The 16,065-nt window shown below is 36.1% G+C and overlaps 1 protein-coding gene across 1 annotated transcript in view; it reads right to left on the reverse strand.

The window, feature by feature from the left end:
* Positions 1-1,287: 1,287 nt before the first annotated feature.
* The window catches only part of LOC117331657, a 32,456-nt gene continuing 17,678 nt past the window's right edge, over positions 1,288-16,065 (reverse strand). The window contains exons 8-13 of the mRNA XM_033890483.1: positions 9,583-9,713; positions 9,035-9,177; positions 7,369-7,453; positions 5,870-5,928; positions 5,519-5,620; positions 1,288-5,018 (exon numbers count right to left, since the gene is read on the reverse strand). Of these exons, the coding sequence (XP_033746374.1) occupies positions 4,947-5,018; positions 5,519-5,620; positions 5,870-5,928; positions 7,369-7,453; positions 9,035-9,177; positions 9,583-9,713 (592 nt within the window). The 3' untranslated portion in view covers positions 1,288-4,946. The remainder of the gene's footprint in view (positions 5,019-5,518; positions 5,621-5,869; positions 5,929-7,368; positions 7,454-9,034; positions 9,178-9,582; positions 9,714-16,065) is intronic.

The following is a 16,065-nucleotide window of genomic DNA, read 5'->3' on the forward strand; positions in this document are numbered from 1 at the left end:
ACCAGTAGTAATATCGGAGTGTGTAAGGTACAACCTTATAAACTGAGGTCCCCAGGGCTCAAAGTGGATAGTTTTACCAGGTGGACTATTTGGCTACCAAGTCATAAAATCTAGGGGCCAATTGGAAAATTTAGACGCCCGGCCTAGTTGTCTTACATAAAAAAAAATCTTTGAATTCTTTAGATAAGTATTACATCTCTCTGTAAGTTTTTCTATTGTGAAAGTCATTTTAGCATTGACTGCAACCTTTGAAAGATTAACCAAATCGCAAAGGAGGTGGTGCATGGCGGCCCACGGCCGAATCTTATTTTATGCATAGACTTTTACCAAATACATGTCATTTTAGACACTAAAACGAAAATTGGCAAATGATCTATACGCAGCGCCACCTAACATGATTTCTGTAAAAAATGTGTACCCTCCCTTTTAAATTCAATATATTTCTCGTACAAAAGTACTTGATAAATTTCATATTGCATTGATAGTCTCATGTGATGTTATATTTTATAAAAACATGTGTGTTTAGTATGAATTTGTATAATAGAAAGTGTAATTACAGCTTTTTTAACAAAATTATCAGTAAAAAATTTACCTTCTTGAAATTTTCTTTTATTTGTTAAGTAGATAAATTGTAATAATCGTTGGAGTACTATCAAATTTTGCTTTTAAAAAGCATGTTTGCATATTAATCTCAATACACAACCAAAAAAAATCATCAAAAATTACTGGATAACAAAAGATTTTTGCATACAAAGAAAGGTCATGAAGTAAATTGTATTAAAAAACCATGGGTTAAAAAGGAGCACCCTGTCTGACACAAGCAGTAAAATAATGTTTAATCGAACGTTTTGATGTACCTTTTGTAGCATTTGCCTCTATTTTTCAGTACTTTCAGTACTTTGATATGTTGTCCAAAATTTGGGGTGTATGCATTTAACATAATAAAATCTTGGCATATCCAGTAATTCACAAAATAAATTTGTTTCATTAAATGTTTATGAATATCCATAGATTATTTCTAACCGGAAATTTTGATAGTACTCCATTAATAACTTTGTGGTATTAGACTTTAAATGAAAAGTTAAAAACAATGATTTTCACAAAGAAGACATCAAATTTGGCTGAAATTTAATTTTAGTGTCACGGAGCGTGATGATTCATATACAAAATTAAACCTTAAACAAATGGGGTGAATTTGTTTCACAAATAGGAAATAAAAATGTGTTCTATAATAATTAGTGGTCAAAACATTAGCTTCTTATGCAGTGTGATTGAGAAATAATGAAATCACCAAAAAAAGAATACATACATTGAGGAATGGAAATTAATTCCTCCCACATAATCGGGGATATTATGCTTTTGACAAAAATATGTTTCCGGGAAAAAAATCGCCGTGGGCCGATTCAGTCCTCCTATGCACCACCTCCTTTACATTTTTTTTGAGTGGCCATGTAGGCACCTTATAGGTCAATAACTGGTCACCAATGGTGAATTTAAGGCGCCGTGGCCACTAAAATAGGCGCCACTTTGAGCCCTGATCCCGACGTTCTCTTTTACTCACTTTGTCCATGAAATTCTATTCAGGTTTGAAATAATTCTTGATTGCTTTATGACATTTTAGAAGTATTATTAGATATTAAAGTATTGCTTTATGGTATTTAGAAGCATTATATACAGTAGATATTGAAGTATTTAAAGACCTCTCAATGTACCACATATTGAAGTACGTATTTGTTTTGTACATAAACCTTTACATTCATGTATGCTAGTGTTAATACAAAAATAACTCTTGTAATTAGTACATGCACACTCAAGTGTACGGTACAATGTACAATTGTATGAAGATCACTTCTAAACATTGCTATATAATTCACATAGAAAATACAGAGAAATGGATCACTGCAGCAATATATCCATTTGGCCAAAATGTATTATCAAAAGTTAGTATGTTACTAAGCAACAATAGGTTAAAAAATACACAAAAAGTCAAAGCACAATGGTCACTAATCCCCACTACACAGTGAAAGCCAGACATTGGATACTAACCCTATCTACACAGTGAAAATCCGACAACCACGGATACTAACTCTATCTAAACAGTGGAAGTCAGACCACCATGGATACTAACCCTAGTTAGACAGTGAAAGTCACACCACATCTGAAGCTCACCCTAGTTCGACCACAAGGATACTAACCCTAGCTACACAGTCAAAGTCCGATAACCAAGGATACTAACCCTAGTTAGACAGTGAAAGTCCGAAAACCAAGGATACTAACCCTAGTTAGACAGTGAAAGTCCGATAACCACGGATACTAACCCTAGCTACACAGAGAAAGTCGAACCACATCTGAAGCTCACCCTAGTTCGACCACAAGGATACTAACCCTAGCTAAACAGTGAAAGTACCATGGTCAGTATAATCTTTAATAATGAATATAAATAATAAACAAAAATATTTGCATCCAATACAACACAGGCATTTAAAAAATATCACAATATCAAATATCTTCAGATAAAGATGAAGTCTTTTACCGGAACAGTTTAACATAATAATAAATACAGTATTCAAATATACACTTGTTAACATATATACATGTGAAATCTACAAATTATGTTTTCCATCACTGTGTGATATCTCTTGATTGTTACAACAAGCAAACACAGACCATCTGTATGCTATTTTCACAAGAACATGAGATGTGGCATGTACAATTTCAAGAAACATAAACTACCAAACTTGGCCATAAAAATGTTTACTGAACACAGACCCCAAATACATAAAGCCTCACTTTACATTAACCGAACGAAAGCAAATATCAAAATGTTTATGCTTGAACATTTCATGACTATTCGGCATGCCTAGCTCATGTTTGTCTACTATCTTGCATTAGAATAAGGTTAGACTCACCTTAAGAGTGGCTAGTTGGCATGCTATGATGAATCTAACCTCCTTTCACTACAAAGTCAATGTTCACTTTTCTAAGAGCTTGAGAAAAACAAGTTTCAAAGAAATAGACACAAAATTAAAGAAAAAGGATATACCGAACAAGATTCAAGTACTAGAAATAAGGAAAGGGCAATAACTTCTGCAAAGAACAGTCAAATCACATTTTTTTCAGGGAAACATATCTTAATATATCATGATTATAATGAATTCCAAGTTTCAAAGAAATTGGTCAAAAAAATGTAGGAGATCTGCGGAAAAAAATCAAATAATACAATGATGGAAGGGCAATAACTTTTGCAAAAATAGTCTAATCAAAACTTCACATCATGATAATAAAGCCTACCAAATTTCAAAGAAAGCTGTCAAAAAATGTAAGAGATCTCCGGACAAAACATCAAGTACTGAAATAAACAAAAGGGGAATAACTTACAAAAATAGTCAAATCAAAATTCTTAAACGGAAATATAACTTCATATCTTGATTATGTTGTATACCAAATTTCAAAGAGATCATTCTAAAATTGTAGGATAAACCAAGTTTAGCCTAGATGAAAATTATATAAACTAGACAGGCATTCGTTGTAGACTTTACATACACTGTATATCAATTTTAACACATGATCATGAGACAGATATAAGCATTCTATAATATTCAGCAAATACACCATACATTTTGATAAACACAGCAGTATTATCAATAACAAGAGGCCCTCTGGGCCTGTTTCGCTCATCTGGTTGGTTCGTTCAATTCGTTAATAGCTTTACTTGTTGAATTGGAACAATGGAGTAGAGATCTCACCTGGTTCAATAATATAATGCAGAAATGAAGTTCAGACTCCCTAGGTTGTGAAACAACCCCATGGGTTGTTTTTACAACATGATTGTGTTTGAAGAAACTATAAGTCTCTTAGGGTGGGGAAAGACCCTTTGGTTGTTTTTTGTTGTTTTTTTTTATATCAGAATTGTGATTATCTCTTGATACCCAGCAGTACAATATGTCTCAAACATAAATACCCATTAAGTCCCTAGGAATGGAGAAAGAACATACAACATGATTGTGTTTATCTCTTGATGCCCAACAATGGCATGTATGCCTATAGGCTGGGGATCTAAACTTTTTCAAAATATAACCAAGAAACTATGTCCCTAAGAGTAATGAAAGACCCCTTGACCAATTTTCTCAACAGGATTGTGTTTATCTGTTGATGTCCAGCAATGCTATATATGGTTATGGGGTCATGATTTTAATCGTCACTTTTAGCAATTTATAGCAAAAACGCGTCCTTTTGGATGCTACCAGTCAAATATGAGCAATATCCATTGAGTGGTTCAAGAAAAGAAGTTGTTTATAGCAATAAAGCCAAATTGCTGCCTTTTGACACCGCCCCTCAGCCCCTGAGAGGTCAATCCAACCATTTGTAGCCCTTTAAATTCCTATCACTTACAGATACTTTTGGTCAATTAGGTCAAATTCCTATCAGTAGTTATCAAGAAGTCAGTTGTGTTTAATTGTTGATGTACGAACGACAGACGCCATGGTATGGCTTATATTAAGCTCACCTTGGTCCTTCTGACCAAGTGAGCTATAAAAATAAAGTATAAATTAAATGCACCAAAGGTTTTGGCAACATACTATTTACCTTTGTGGTAAAAACTGTCACACACATCAGGATCACTCACTACTCATATTAACCTTCTCAGAATTCTACTCACTCTCTACTCTTATTAACCTACTCAGAATTCTACTCGCTCACTACTCATATTAACCTACTCAGAATTCTACTCACTCACTACTCATATTAACCTACTCAGAATTCTACTCACTCACTACTCATATCAACCTTCTCAAAATTCTACAAACATTCTCCTCACTTGAATGAAAGAAATCTTGAGTCTTCCAAATTTTGTTAGTTACCCTTTCAATCATGCATAAGACATTTTGGACAAAGAGGATGAAAAGAATCTCAGTTCCTTGACAATGAATTGTCTTACACCAAGGTCAAGATCGCTTGGCAATGGATTTCTTCACGTAATCAATCACCCTGTATGGATCTGTATTGGCATTTTGTGACTGCAAAGAAAGCAAAAAGAGATCAAGTTAATACTGCTATCTGTTCGAGGGTCTATCATAATATTATCATATTCCATAGCTTTAATAGAGAAAAGAAACTGAGCATACATATTCTACAACTTTGTAGAATTACTGGTAAACATTATACATTGTATATCCTGGCATTTGACCTCTGCCACATGACTATGTTCAAAAACAGCTGTAATTGAATGAGCCAAAATATGCTTTATGTAATGCAAGAATATATCTAAATGTATAGAAGATATGTACAGCACTGAAGCCATCTTCTCCAAATCTCCTGAGATTTCATGTTTTTGTATTTCTTAAAATGCAATTATCTAGTTAACTGATTTAGATGTATATGCATCAACACTTCAAAGGGGAGTATTGCACTTTTAAGTGTTGTTTCTGATTCTTTCATGTGACAAATAAAATATCAAGAAAGAGATTTGTATGACTGTTTCCCTGCCTCACCAAAATGCACAAAACAAAGTACTTACAGTGAAGAGTTCCAAGGAGCTGGTCTCAGAGCGAACGGTTGCTACAGCCCCACGAGTGACTACTCGTGTGTAGGCAGGTATACGACCAAGACTTAACTTGTCCTACAAGTTAAAAATTCATCATCACTTAAGATGAAGTCCTGTATCTATTGATAAATGTGCTACTTGTCTGGATTTAGTTAACACAGCTATCATATCAATTTCAAAATATACAAATATACAATTATAATTATCAATAACAATGCTGTAAAATTTAATATGCAAGTACAATTTGCTTGGTCTCAGTGCATAAAAACAGTCATTGATGCACTTTTAAATTTGAAGAATTCAATAAACATGAAGGCTACAAACCAGACTTGGGATTGCGTATCCTGAACTATAGCACAGCTTCTCCATGTCATCAAGAAAGGCTGAAATACAAATTAGAATTAATAAATTAATAAATAGAAGTTCATCAAAAGATGGTAAACAAGAATGTGATTTCCTTATATAAATTATAGTAAAGTTTACGTCCTTCCCTTAGGCAAAAATGAGACACCAGGGTCATGAAATTCACAATTTAAATCCCCTTAAGACCGTTCCATCTGTGAAGAGTGTTTGATTTTACCTTATTTGAGTTTTTAGAACAAGATTTTTGAAATTTCAGTTAACCTGACCCTTTTTGACCCCGCCCATCAGCCCCTAGGGATCAGTCGGGCAAACGTGTAGGTAATTGTCATTCAATCCTGCTTATTTGAACCAAGTTAAAATTAATTCCATTTAAGTTATAGTAAAATTAATTCCATCCCCAAAGGGAATGTGAATACCAGGGGCCATGAAATTTACAATTTTGATAAAGCACCCTAAGAACCTTCCATCCATGAAAAGAATTTAATTCTGCCATATCTGGGTCTTGAGAAGAAGATTTTAGAAATATCAGTCTCTCTTATATCTTTCATCACCTTGTTCTGTCGTTTTCCTGGTGTCACAGACCAACACACTTCTGACTACATCCGATATATGTATCAGTGCAAACATCAAACGTAGGTCTGACTTTCAATTATGATCAGATGTAGAATTTATATGTTATGATACTGTAGTGGAAATAGGAATCAAATGTGTTAAGATATGTTATTGATTTGGTACAGGTTGGAATGGACTTGGGTAAAAAACTATAAAACTAAAACTAATACCCTCCCCCCCAAAAAATAAAAAAAATAGTGGGAATGTTGAAGGCATAAAAATTCATACATATTTCTGAATCATGATAACTTAAGTGTCTGAAGCATGTGGAGACTAAAAGGGCATTGCGCAAACCACATTTCACCATGATTTTGATAAAGTAGTCCCTGATAACAAACAAGTATAAAATTATTTGTGCATGTAGAGGAACCTTGTATAGCAGTGACTTCAGCCAAATTTCAGTTTTTCCTTGTTATAGGCATTCCAACTGGTAAGAGGTTACATGTTGGAGCAGGATGAGGGAGTCTACTGTGATAAACTGTTTAAGTGTTAGGGGCCATGAAATGAAATCCCAACATTTTATGTACTATTTCAGAGAGGAATCATATTATATATAGAACGGATAAGGATTCTGGTTTGGGAGAAAGAGTGCTATATACCAGAATTTGGCTATTGTGACCTTGTTTGGGAGAAAGAGTGCTATATACCAGAATTTGGCTATTGTGACCTATTATTTTGATATTAGGGTCATTACCAAGGAAAAATGAGTCAGGGTTGTGTACTTTTCAGCTGACATCAGGGTTGTGTATTTTCAGTTGACAATGGTGGTAACAGTGCTGATGGGTGATATTATTGCTTATTATCTCAGTAATATGGTAATTACTAAAGGTTATTAACACAATACTTACCTCTGTAGACAAAGTAAACAAGCTTAAAATAATCTTCACATGGTTCTTCACTGATAATCACTACTTCGTTGTCCCTCTTTGGAAGCTACAACACAACAGATATTATACACCTAGGCCGGTAGACCACAGAAATCCAACCAAAAGTTATCTCTATCAGAAATCTATGAACTATAGACATTTCATTCGATAGAACTTCTAACATACATACATTTACATATAAAGTTCATATCTCTAACTGTTATAAGGACTTGATATCAGCTCTGCTTACATATACAGTCAAACTTCGCTAACTTGAACTCGGATAACTCGAAGACCCCGTTTAACTCAAAGTATTATTCCGGTCCTGGCCAAAATGCTTCTTTTTCTTAGTAATAAAAACTCGGATAATTCAAACTCGGATAATTGGGAAAACTCGGTTATCCTGAAGTAAAATTTTGATCCCAATATTATAAAACCTATGTAAAATGTACCTGTTATCCCGAAGTTGAAAACATTATTTTCATTTTTAAACAAATTGTGTCAACAAAATACTCATCGTACATCTCTGTAAATTGTTTACAATTTTGGGCACGGGAAATATCCCGTTTTTTTTCCGGTTTGTTATTAAATTTCATTAAACATACCTGACTATTGTTACTGTAAAACTCATTTTGATGTTGACAAACAGCACTTTCGTAAGCCCTTCAATGATTAAAGTAGAGCGATAATTATACCCAAGCTCTCTACACTGACAAATTGACTGGGTCACCATGTGCGATCAGGCGGAACTTATACGACACACCTGAACATAACAACCATCTGACCATGGTTGGTTAACATGTGGATTATTTCCAGGACTTCGTTTCTGATCCAACTATGATAAGTGATTTAACTTTATTGTTTTAAAACTGTTGGATCATATCTATGTGACTCAACTCTGTGATTGTTGGAAAAGATCGATATGTACTTGTGCACTGTGTATTTCCGGCTGCTTATCCACTTGTCAACACGTGGCCTGTGACGATACATTTGTGTATGTATTATTTGCTGCAGATTTCGTATATTGGTTTTATGTTTTACAATAATATCATTTATGCACCACGATATCAATGATTTAAATAGATATCAAACTGCTGAGAAATTGTATGGTAATCTTCTCGTCTTTCACTCACTTAGAAATGACATGTCGAACACAACTCCCAATCACAGGTATACGTGCTTACTTGATTTTAAAACGATACGACAGTATTGCATGAAATATCATTTATTTATAAGAAATATTGTTTTTAGTATAGATAATAAATACGTTTTTGTTATGATTATTATTCAAAATAAAATCGTTGTGTTTCTGTTTAGGATTTTTTTTTAAAGATATATAAATATACAAACACGTCTACCTTGAAACTTGGTTAACTCGAAGACTCAGATAACTCAAATTTTTTCACGATCCCGATGACTTCGAGTTAATGAGGTTTGACTGTACATGTATACAGTATATGTATACCCACTTTGTGATTTTTACACTTGTTTGTCAATTCTCTAGTTTTGGAATTACATACATACATCCCCTTAATCACTGACTGTCTAATGTATCAATTCATAATCAGTTTACCTATGTATCAATCCTAATCAGTTTACCTATGTATCAATCCTAATCAGTTTACCTGAAGTAAAACAAAAAACCTACAAGACTTGCAAAAGCAGCAGCTTTTCCATAGGTCACCCCTAGCCCCAGGGCTGAGTGAATGGCTATTAGGTCTGTGAAGTAGTTGTGGCCAGGGAAGTCTTCGCTGTACCGCTGGGCACCTATACGCCAGTTCTCTATTGCTCCTGTGTAAAGTGATGAGTTTACCATTATTACAATAATTATTCATTTCCATAACAGGATTATTCACTCAACCTAGGATCCGTTCTGTTAGGAACATTCAGTAACATTTCAAGGTCATGTGTCAGAGTCAGTCAGGGTCACTGACATCATTAACAATCACCATCCAGGATTCATAATCATGCAAATGAGAAGATTGTACCAGTATAAGCATACAGAAGAACGAATTCCACATTACATTTCTAGCGAATTAAAATATGTTTTTTCGTCAAGGGGTTAGTTTGTATTAGAAGCTGCAGTTTACCTGGCATAAATTGTTAAATGTTATTGTACTTGTAAGAGAGAGTGTAGGTTGGTACGCAGGTAGGGACAGTTTATTGGGGCTGGTTGGGGTCAGTATTACAGCATACCTTGGTAACGGTCCCGGTCAAGGAAAGCATGGATGTGAGGATGTATCTGACTAGCTCCTGCATGGGGTAGTAGGTCCATGATCAGCATGGGATACACAAAGGCTTTGTTCTGGCTGTGAGCCTTGTCTATCCTTAAAGTACAGGTAAAGAAATTAAATTTAAACTAGAATCTGCACAAGTCAATGGTGAATTGGAACTGTTAATTAGAGGCTAACTAAGATAACCCAGTAATATAGTGACCAGTTGCCATAGCAACCATAATTTTGAAAAAAAAGAAAGTGGCATGAACATCTACACATGGTCCTCTTTATTTGTGTGAAAGTTTCATTGAAATTGGCCATTTAGTTTAGAAGGAGTTGTCCGGACAAACTTAAAGTTATGGTTCTTATAGGAAAACCTGTTTATAGTGACCAGTTGCCATAGCAACCATAATTTTGAGAAAAATAATGTGGCATGCACATCTACACATGGTCCTCTATATTTGTGTGAAGTTTCATTGAAATCGGCCCTTTGGTTTAGGAGGAGTTGTCCGGACAAACTTAAAGTTATGGTTCTTTTCAGAAAACCTGTTTATAGTGACCAGTGCCACAGCAACCATAATTTTGAAAAAAAAAAGAAAAAAGAAAGTGGCATGGTCCTCTATATTTGTGTACTTCGTTGCGGGGGTATAATAAATACATATGACTTTATACACTAGAAAAACTACAAACTTGACATTACCTATCAGCACTCTATCAGTCTAAAATTGGTACATATCTAGTAATGCCTTAAATATTTCTATACAAATATGAAAATAGGACAAGGCAGAATTTTTAGCTACAAAAAAGATAGCAAGGATAGAATTCTAATAAGGACAATACAACAATTTATTGCATTTTTGCCAGTGAAATATAGAAATCTATCAAATTTATAAAACTTATATTTTCACTGCAGCGATGCCCAGTGAAAATATAAGTTTTCCGTTTTTGACCAATCATAGCGAACTTTTGTATTCATCTCATTGAAACTTGCCGAGTTTTCAATCGAAGCGGAGATAGATAAATTGTTTACTTTGCTGTATTTCTGAAATTTTCAGGCTAGTTTCTGACAAAATACTCACTTGACGTTAGCTATTCATGCACAGATTCGTCCATAACAGCAGAAAACACTTAAAAATTGCGTTGATCAGTCCTTTCAAAATGGCGTCATCAAGTTGACATGGAGTAACGTCGCAAAGAGATGATGTCATTACTGATTACCGCACTTTTTGACACTATTAATTTTTTGATGTTTTCAATTTTGTGTTTAAGTTTATGAAATGCAATAAAAAGACAAGAGGCCCATGGGCCTTAACGGTCATCTGACAAACACTTACACTTACAGCAGGGACACACCCCTCAATCCAGCATTATTACCATAAATTATTTATCGCAGCCAGTTATGTTTTAGATCAAATTTGGTTTTTATCCATTTAGCTTGTCCAGGAAGAGCAGCATCATAAAGCAAAATTTTAGCCAAGTTCCCATTTTTGGGGCATGCCCCTCTGTCCCAATGGGTCAGACAAGACTCATTTATATCAATTAGGATTGCCTTTCCCCAATGATGTTTCATACTAAATATGGTTGTAATCAATTAAGGCATTAAGGAGGAATTGCATTTTAAAGAAATGTTTAACCTAAGCGCTCCTTTTGCCCCATCTTTTTTTCCCCAGGGGTCAAACCTGTCTCATTAAAAAATATGATTGCCGTCACCTTATGTTTCACATCAAATTAGGTTGTAATCCACCAAAAGGTTAGGGAGGATTAGGATTTAACAGCAAATATTCACCAAAGTTCCCCTTTTGGGACCCTGCCCCTCAGGCCCCAGGGGTCACACTAGCCTCGTTTATATAAAATATGACCACCCTTCCCAAAGGATGTTTCACACCATATTTCGTATTAATCCACCCAAGGGTTAGAGACAAGTAGGATTTATAGCCCTAGGGGTCAAACCAGCCTCATTTATATAAAATATGATTGTCCTCCTCCAATGATGTTTCACACCAAATTTGGTAATAATTCACTATGGGGGTTAGGAGGAGTAGTATTTTAAAGCAAAATTTCATCAAAGTTCCCCTTTTGGGGCCCTGCCCTTCTGGCCCCAGGGGCCACACCAGCCTAATTTATATAAAATATGACCACCTTCCCCCAATGATGTTTCACACCATATCTTATTGAAATCCACCAAAGGGTTAAGGAGGAGTAGGATTTTATAGCAAAATTTCATCAAAGTTCCCCTTTTGGGGCCCCGCCCCTCTGGCCCCAGGGGCCACACCAGCTTCATTTATATGAAATATGACCACCCTCCCCCAATGATGTTTCACACAATATCTGGTTGAAATCCACCAAAGGGTTAAGGACGAGTAGGATTTTATAGCAAAATTTCATCAAAGTTCCCTTTTTTGGGCCCGTCACTCTGGCCCCAGGGCTCACACCAGCCTCATTTATATAAAATATGATCACCCTCCCCCAATGATGTTTCACACCAAATTTAGTTGTAATCCACCAAAGGGTAAAGGAGGAGTAGGATTTTATAGCAAATATCCACCAAAGTTCCCTATTTAGGGCCCGCGCGGCCCCTCTGGCCCTAGGGGTCAGACCAGCCTCGTTTATATAAAATATGATTGTCCTCCTCCAACGATGTTCCACACCAAATTTTGTAATAATCTACTTTTGGGTTTTGGAGGAGTAGTATTTTAAAGCAAAATTTCATCAAAGTTGCCCTTTTGCGGCCCCGCATCTCTGGCCTCAGGGGTCATACTAGCCTCATTTATATAAAATATGACCACCCTCCCCAAATGATGTTTCACAACATATCTGGTTGAAATCTACTAAAGGGTTAAGGAGGAGTAGGATTTTATAGCAAAATTTCATCAAAGTTCCCCATTTGGGGCCCCGCCCCTCAGGCCCCAGGGGTCACACTAGCCTCATTTATATAAAATATGACCGCCCTCCCCAAATGATGTTTCACAACATATCTGGTTGAAATCCACTAAAGGGTTAAGGAGGAGTAGGATTTTATAGCAAAATTTCATCAAAGTTCCCCATTTGGGGCCCCGCCCCTCAGGCCCCAGGGGTCACACTAGCCTCATTTATATAAAATATGACCGCCCTCCCCAAATGATGTTTCACAACATATCTGGTTGAAATCCACTAAAGGGTTAAGGAAGAGTAGGATTTTATAGCAAAATTTCATCAAAGTTCCCCATTTGGGGCCCCACCCCTCAGGCCCTAGGGGTCACACCAGCCTCATTTATATAAAATATGATCACCCTCCCCAAATGATGTTTCACACAATATCTGGTTGAAATCCACCAAAGGGTTAAGGAGGAGTAGGATTTTATAGCAAAATTTCATCAAAGTTCCCCTTTTGGGGCCCCGCCCCTCAGGCCCCAGGGGTCACACCAACTTCATTTATATAAAATATGACCGCCCTCCCCCAATGATGTTTCACACCAAATTTAGTTGTAATCCACCAAAGGGTAAAGGAGGAGTAGGATTTTATAGCAAATATCCACCAAAGTTCCCTATTTAGGGCCCGCGCGGCCCCTCTGGCCCTAGGGGTCAGACCAGCCTCGTTTATATAAAATATGATTGTCCTCCTCCAACGATGTTCCACACCAAATTTTGTAATAATCTACTTTTGGGTTTTTGAGGAGTAGTATTTTAAAGCAAAATTTCATCAAAGTTGCCCTTTTGCGGCCCCGCATCTCTGGCCTCAGGGGTCATACTAGCCTCATTTATATAAAATATGACCACCCTCCCCAAATGATGTTTCACAAGATATCTGGTTGAAATCTACTAAAGGGTTAAGGAGGAGTAGGATTTTATAGCAAAATTTCATCAAAGTTCCCCATTTGGGGCCCCGCCCCTCAGGCCCCAGGGGTCACACTAGCCTCATTTATATAAAATATGACCGCCCTCCCCAAATGATGTTTCACAACATATCTGGTTGAAATCCACTAAAGGGTTAAGGAGGAGTAGGATTTTATAGCAAAATTTCATCAAAGTTCCCCATTTGGGGCCCCGCCCCTCAGGCCCCAGGGGTCACACTAGCCTCATTTATATAAAATATGACCGCCCTCCCCAAATGATGTTTCACAACATATCTGGTTGAAATCCACTAAAGGGTTAAGGAAGAGTAGGATTTTATAGCAAAATTTCATCAAAGTTCCCCATTTGGGGCCCCACCCCTCAGGCCCTAGGGGTCACACCAGCCTCATTTATATAAAATATGATCACCCTCCCCAAATGATGTTTCACACAATATCTGGTTGAAATCCACCAAAGGGTTAAGGAGGAGTAGGATTTTATAGCAAAATTTCATCAAAGTTCCCCTTTTGGGGCCCCGCCCCTCAGGCCCCAGGGGTCACACCAACTTCATTTATATAAAATATGACCGCCCTCCCCCAATGATGTTTCACACCAAATTTAGTTGTAATCCACCAAAGGGTAAAGGAGGAGTAGGATTTTATAGCAAATATCCACCAAAGTTCCCTATTTAGGGCCCGCGCGGCCCCTCTGGCCCTAGGGGTCAGACCAGCCTCGTTTATATAAAATATGATTGTCCTCCTCCAACGATGTTCCACACCAAATTTTGTAATAATCTACTTTTGGGTTTTGGAGGAGTAGTATTTTAAAGCAAAATTTCATCAAAGTTGCCCTTTTGCGGCCCCGCATCTCTGGCCTCAGGGGTCATACTAGCCTCATTTATATAAAATATGACCACCCTCCCCAAATGATGTTTCACAACATATCTGGTTGAAATCTACTAAAGGGTTAAGGAGGAGTAGGATTTTATAGCAAAATTTCATCAAAGTTCCCCATTTGGGGCCCCGCCCCTCAGGCCCCAGGGGTCACACTAGCCTCATTTATATAAAATATGACCGCCCTCCCCAAATGATGTTTCACAACATATCTGGTTGAAATCCACTAAAGGGTTAAGGAGGAGTAGGATTTTATAGCAAAATTTCATCAAAGTTCCCCATTTGGGGCCCCGCCCCTCAGGTAGCACACCACAGTAAGACAGCCTGGCCATGGGCAATTTTTTTGTTAAGCAAATAACTCCTGTATTATGATATGTATAAAAAATGAAAAAATAAATGTACACTATAATTGGTATATCCAGTATGAAGTAGTACATACAGGCTTCACATTTATTAAAACAAAAATCAATAAATTGGTTCCGGATTTTAAATATCCGGATTTTCCGAACGTGTGTTTACACAGGAAATTTAGTTTCGCCTACAGCGCAAAATGGAAGCCCACAGAAAAGGTAAGATAGCGGAAAAACTTAATTTACAACATATGTCCAAACAAGATTAATTCTGTCTTTGGGATAGAGATATTTAATTTTAAATAGGTTTCAGAAAAAAAAATTGTGTAGAGAATTGTGCCATTTTGGGTCAAATATCATAATATTTTGCAATTTTTGAGAATTTTTTAAGCTGTTACCATGGTATTCACAGCTCTAAAAATCACAGAAAATATCAGTTTACTTATCCTTCAGAGCTCTATTAAAATTGCAAATGTTGTACAGATTTCAAATATATATACTTTATTAGAGGTTATATGTAAGGTTAACTGGCAATGTTTACATATCTAAAGCATGTGCCATATTTTTCAGAATTTGGCATTTTTACTGTACACTGCTACCTTATAAGGGCTGAAAAATGTTATTTTTTGGAAATTGTGCTTAATTATGCTTGATTAAGCTTCATTTTAGTTCATTATTGCTCAAAAATGCATAAAAACAATTTAAAACTTGTTTATTATCAGGCTTGTCATATTAGAGGAATCAAGGGAGGTAACTCGCATATTTACCCATTTTAAGGGTGGGTTAATTAAGCATAATGTTAATGAGTCAGTGTAAATTGAAAAGATATTCTATGTTTTATAACAAACCCAAAATAACTTATTGGGTATCTAACAAACCATATAGACTGAATTCTGGTTTGTTTTACCTGATTTATTACCCCGTATCCATGGAAACTATTACAGTAAGTGTTATTTTTTGAAATATTTGGTGAAACCATTATTTTCAATTTATTTATACATTGGTAAGCATGTAATTTCAATTGATGGAGTGTACGGTTGATACAATATTGTCAATTATTGTCACTTCCTTCGGTAAAGCAGAAAAAATAGCATTTTCCGCATAAAATGGGATCAGCGGACACTTTCATATGATCATTGGTACATATCTGAATTACTGGGGTGGAAACAGATGACTGTGATGTCATAGGCATGACATTTTGAAATCTTGGATGTCATGTCATGATTTATCAGTTAGAATATTGCATGTGTTGCTAAGCTGAGGTTTGGAAAGGAATTTGGTTATTTATTATGACCCCATTGAGTATTTATGATGTCATAGATACCATCTGATGACGTCATAGTTACTGATGACGTCATGGTAACTATGACGTCATATTACAAGGCTAAATTTGATAGTTGTATAGTATTT

This window comes from Pecten maximus, chromosome 7 (assembly GCF_902652985.1).
Source record: "Pecten maximus chromosome 7, xPecMax1.1, whole genome shotgun sequence".
Classification (NCBI taxonomy): domain Eukaryota; kingdom Metazoa; phylum Mollusca; class Bivalvia; order Pectinida; family Pectinidae; genus Pecten; species Pecten maximus.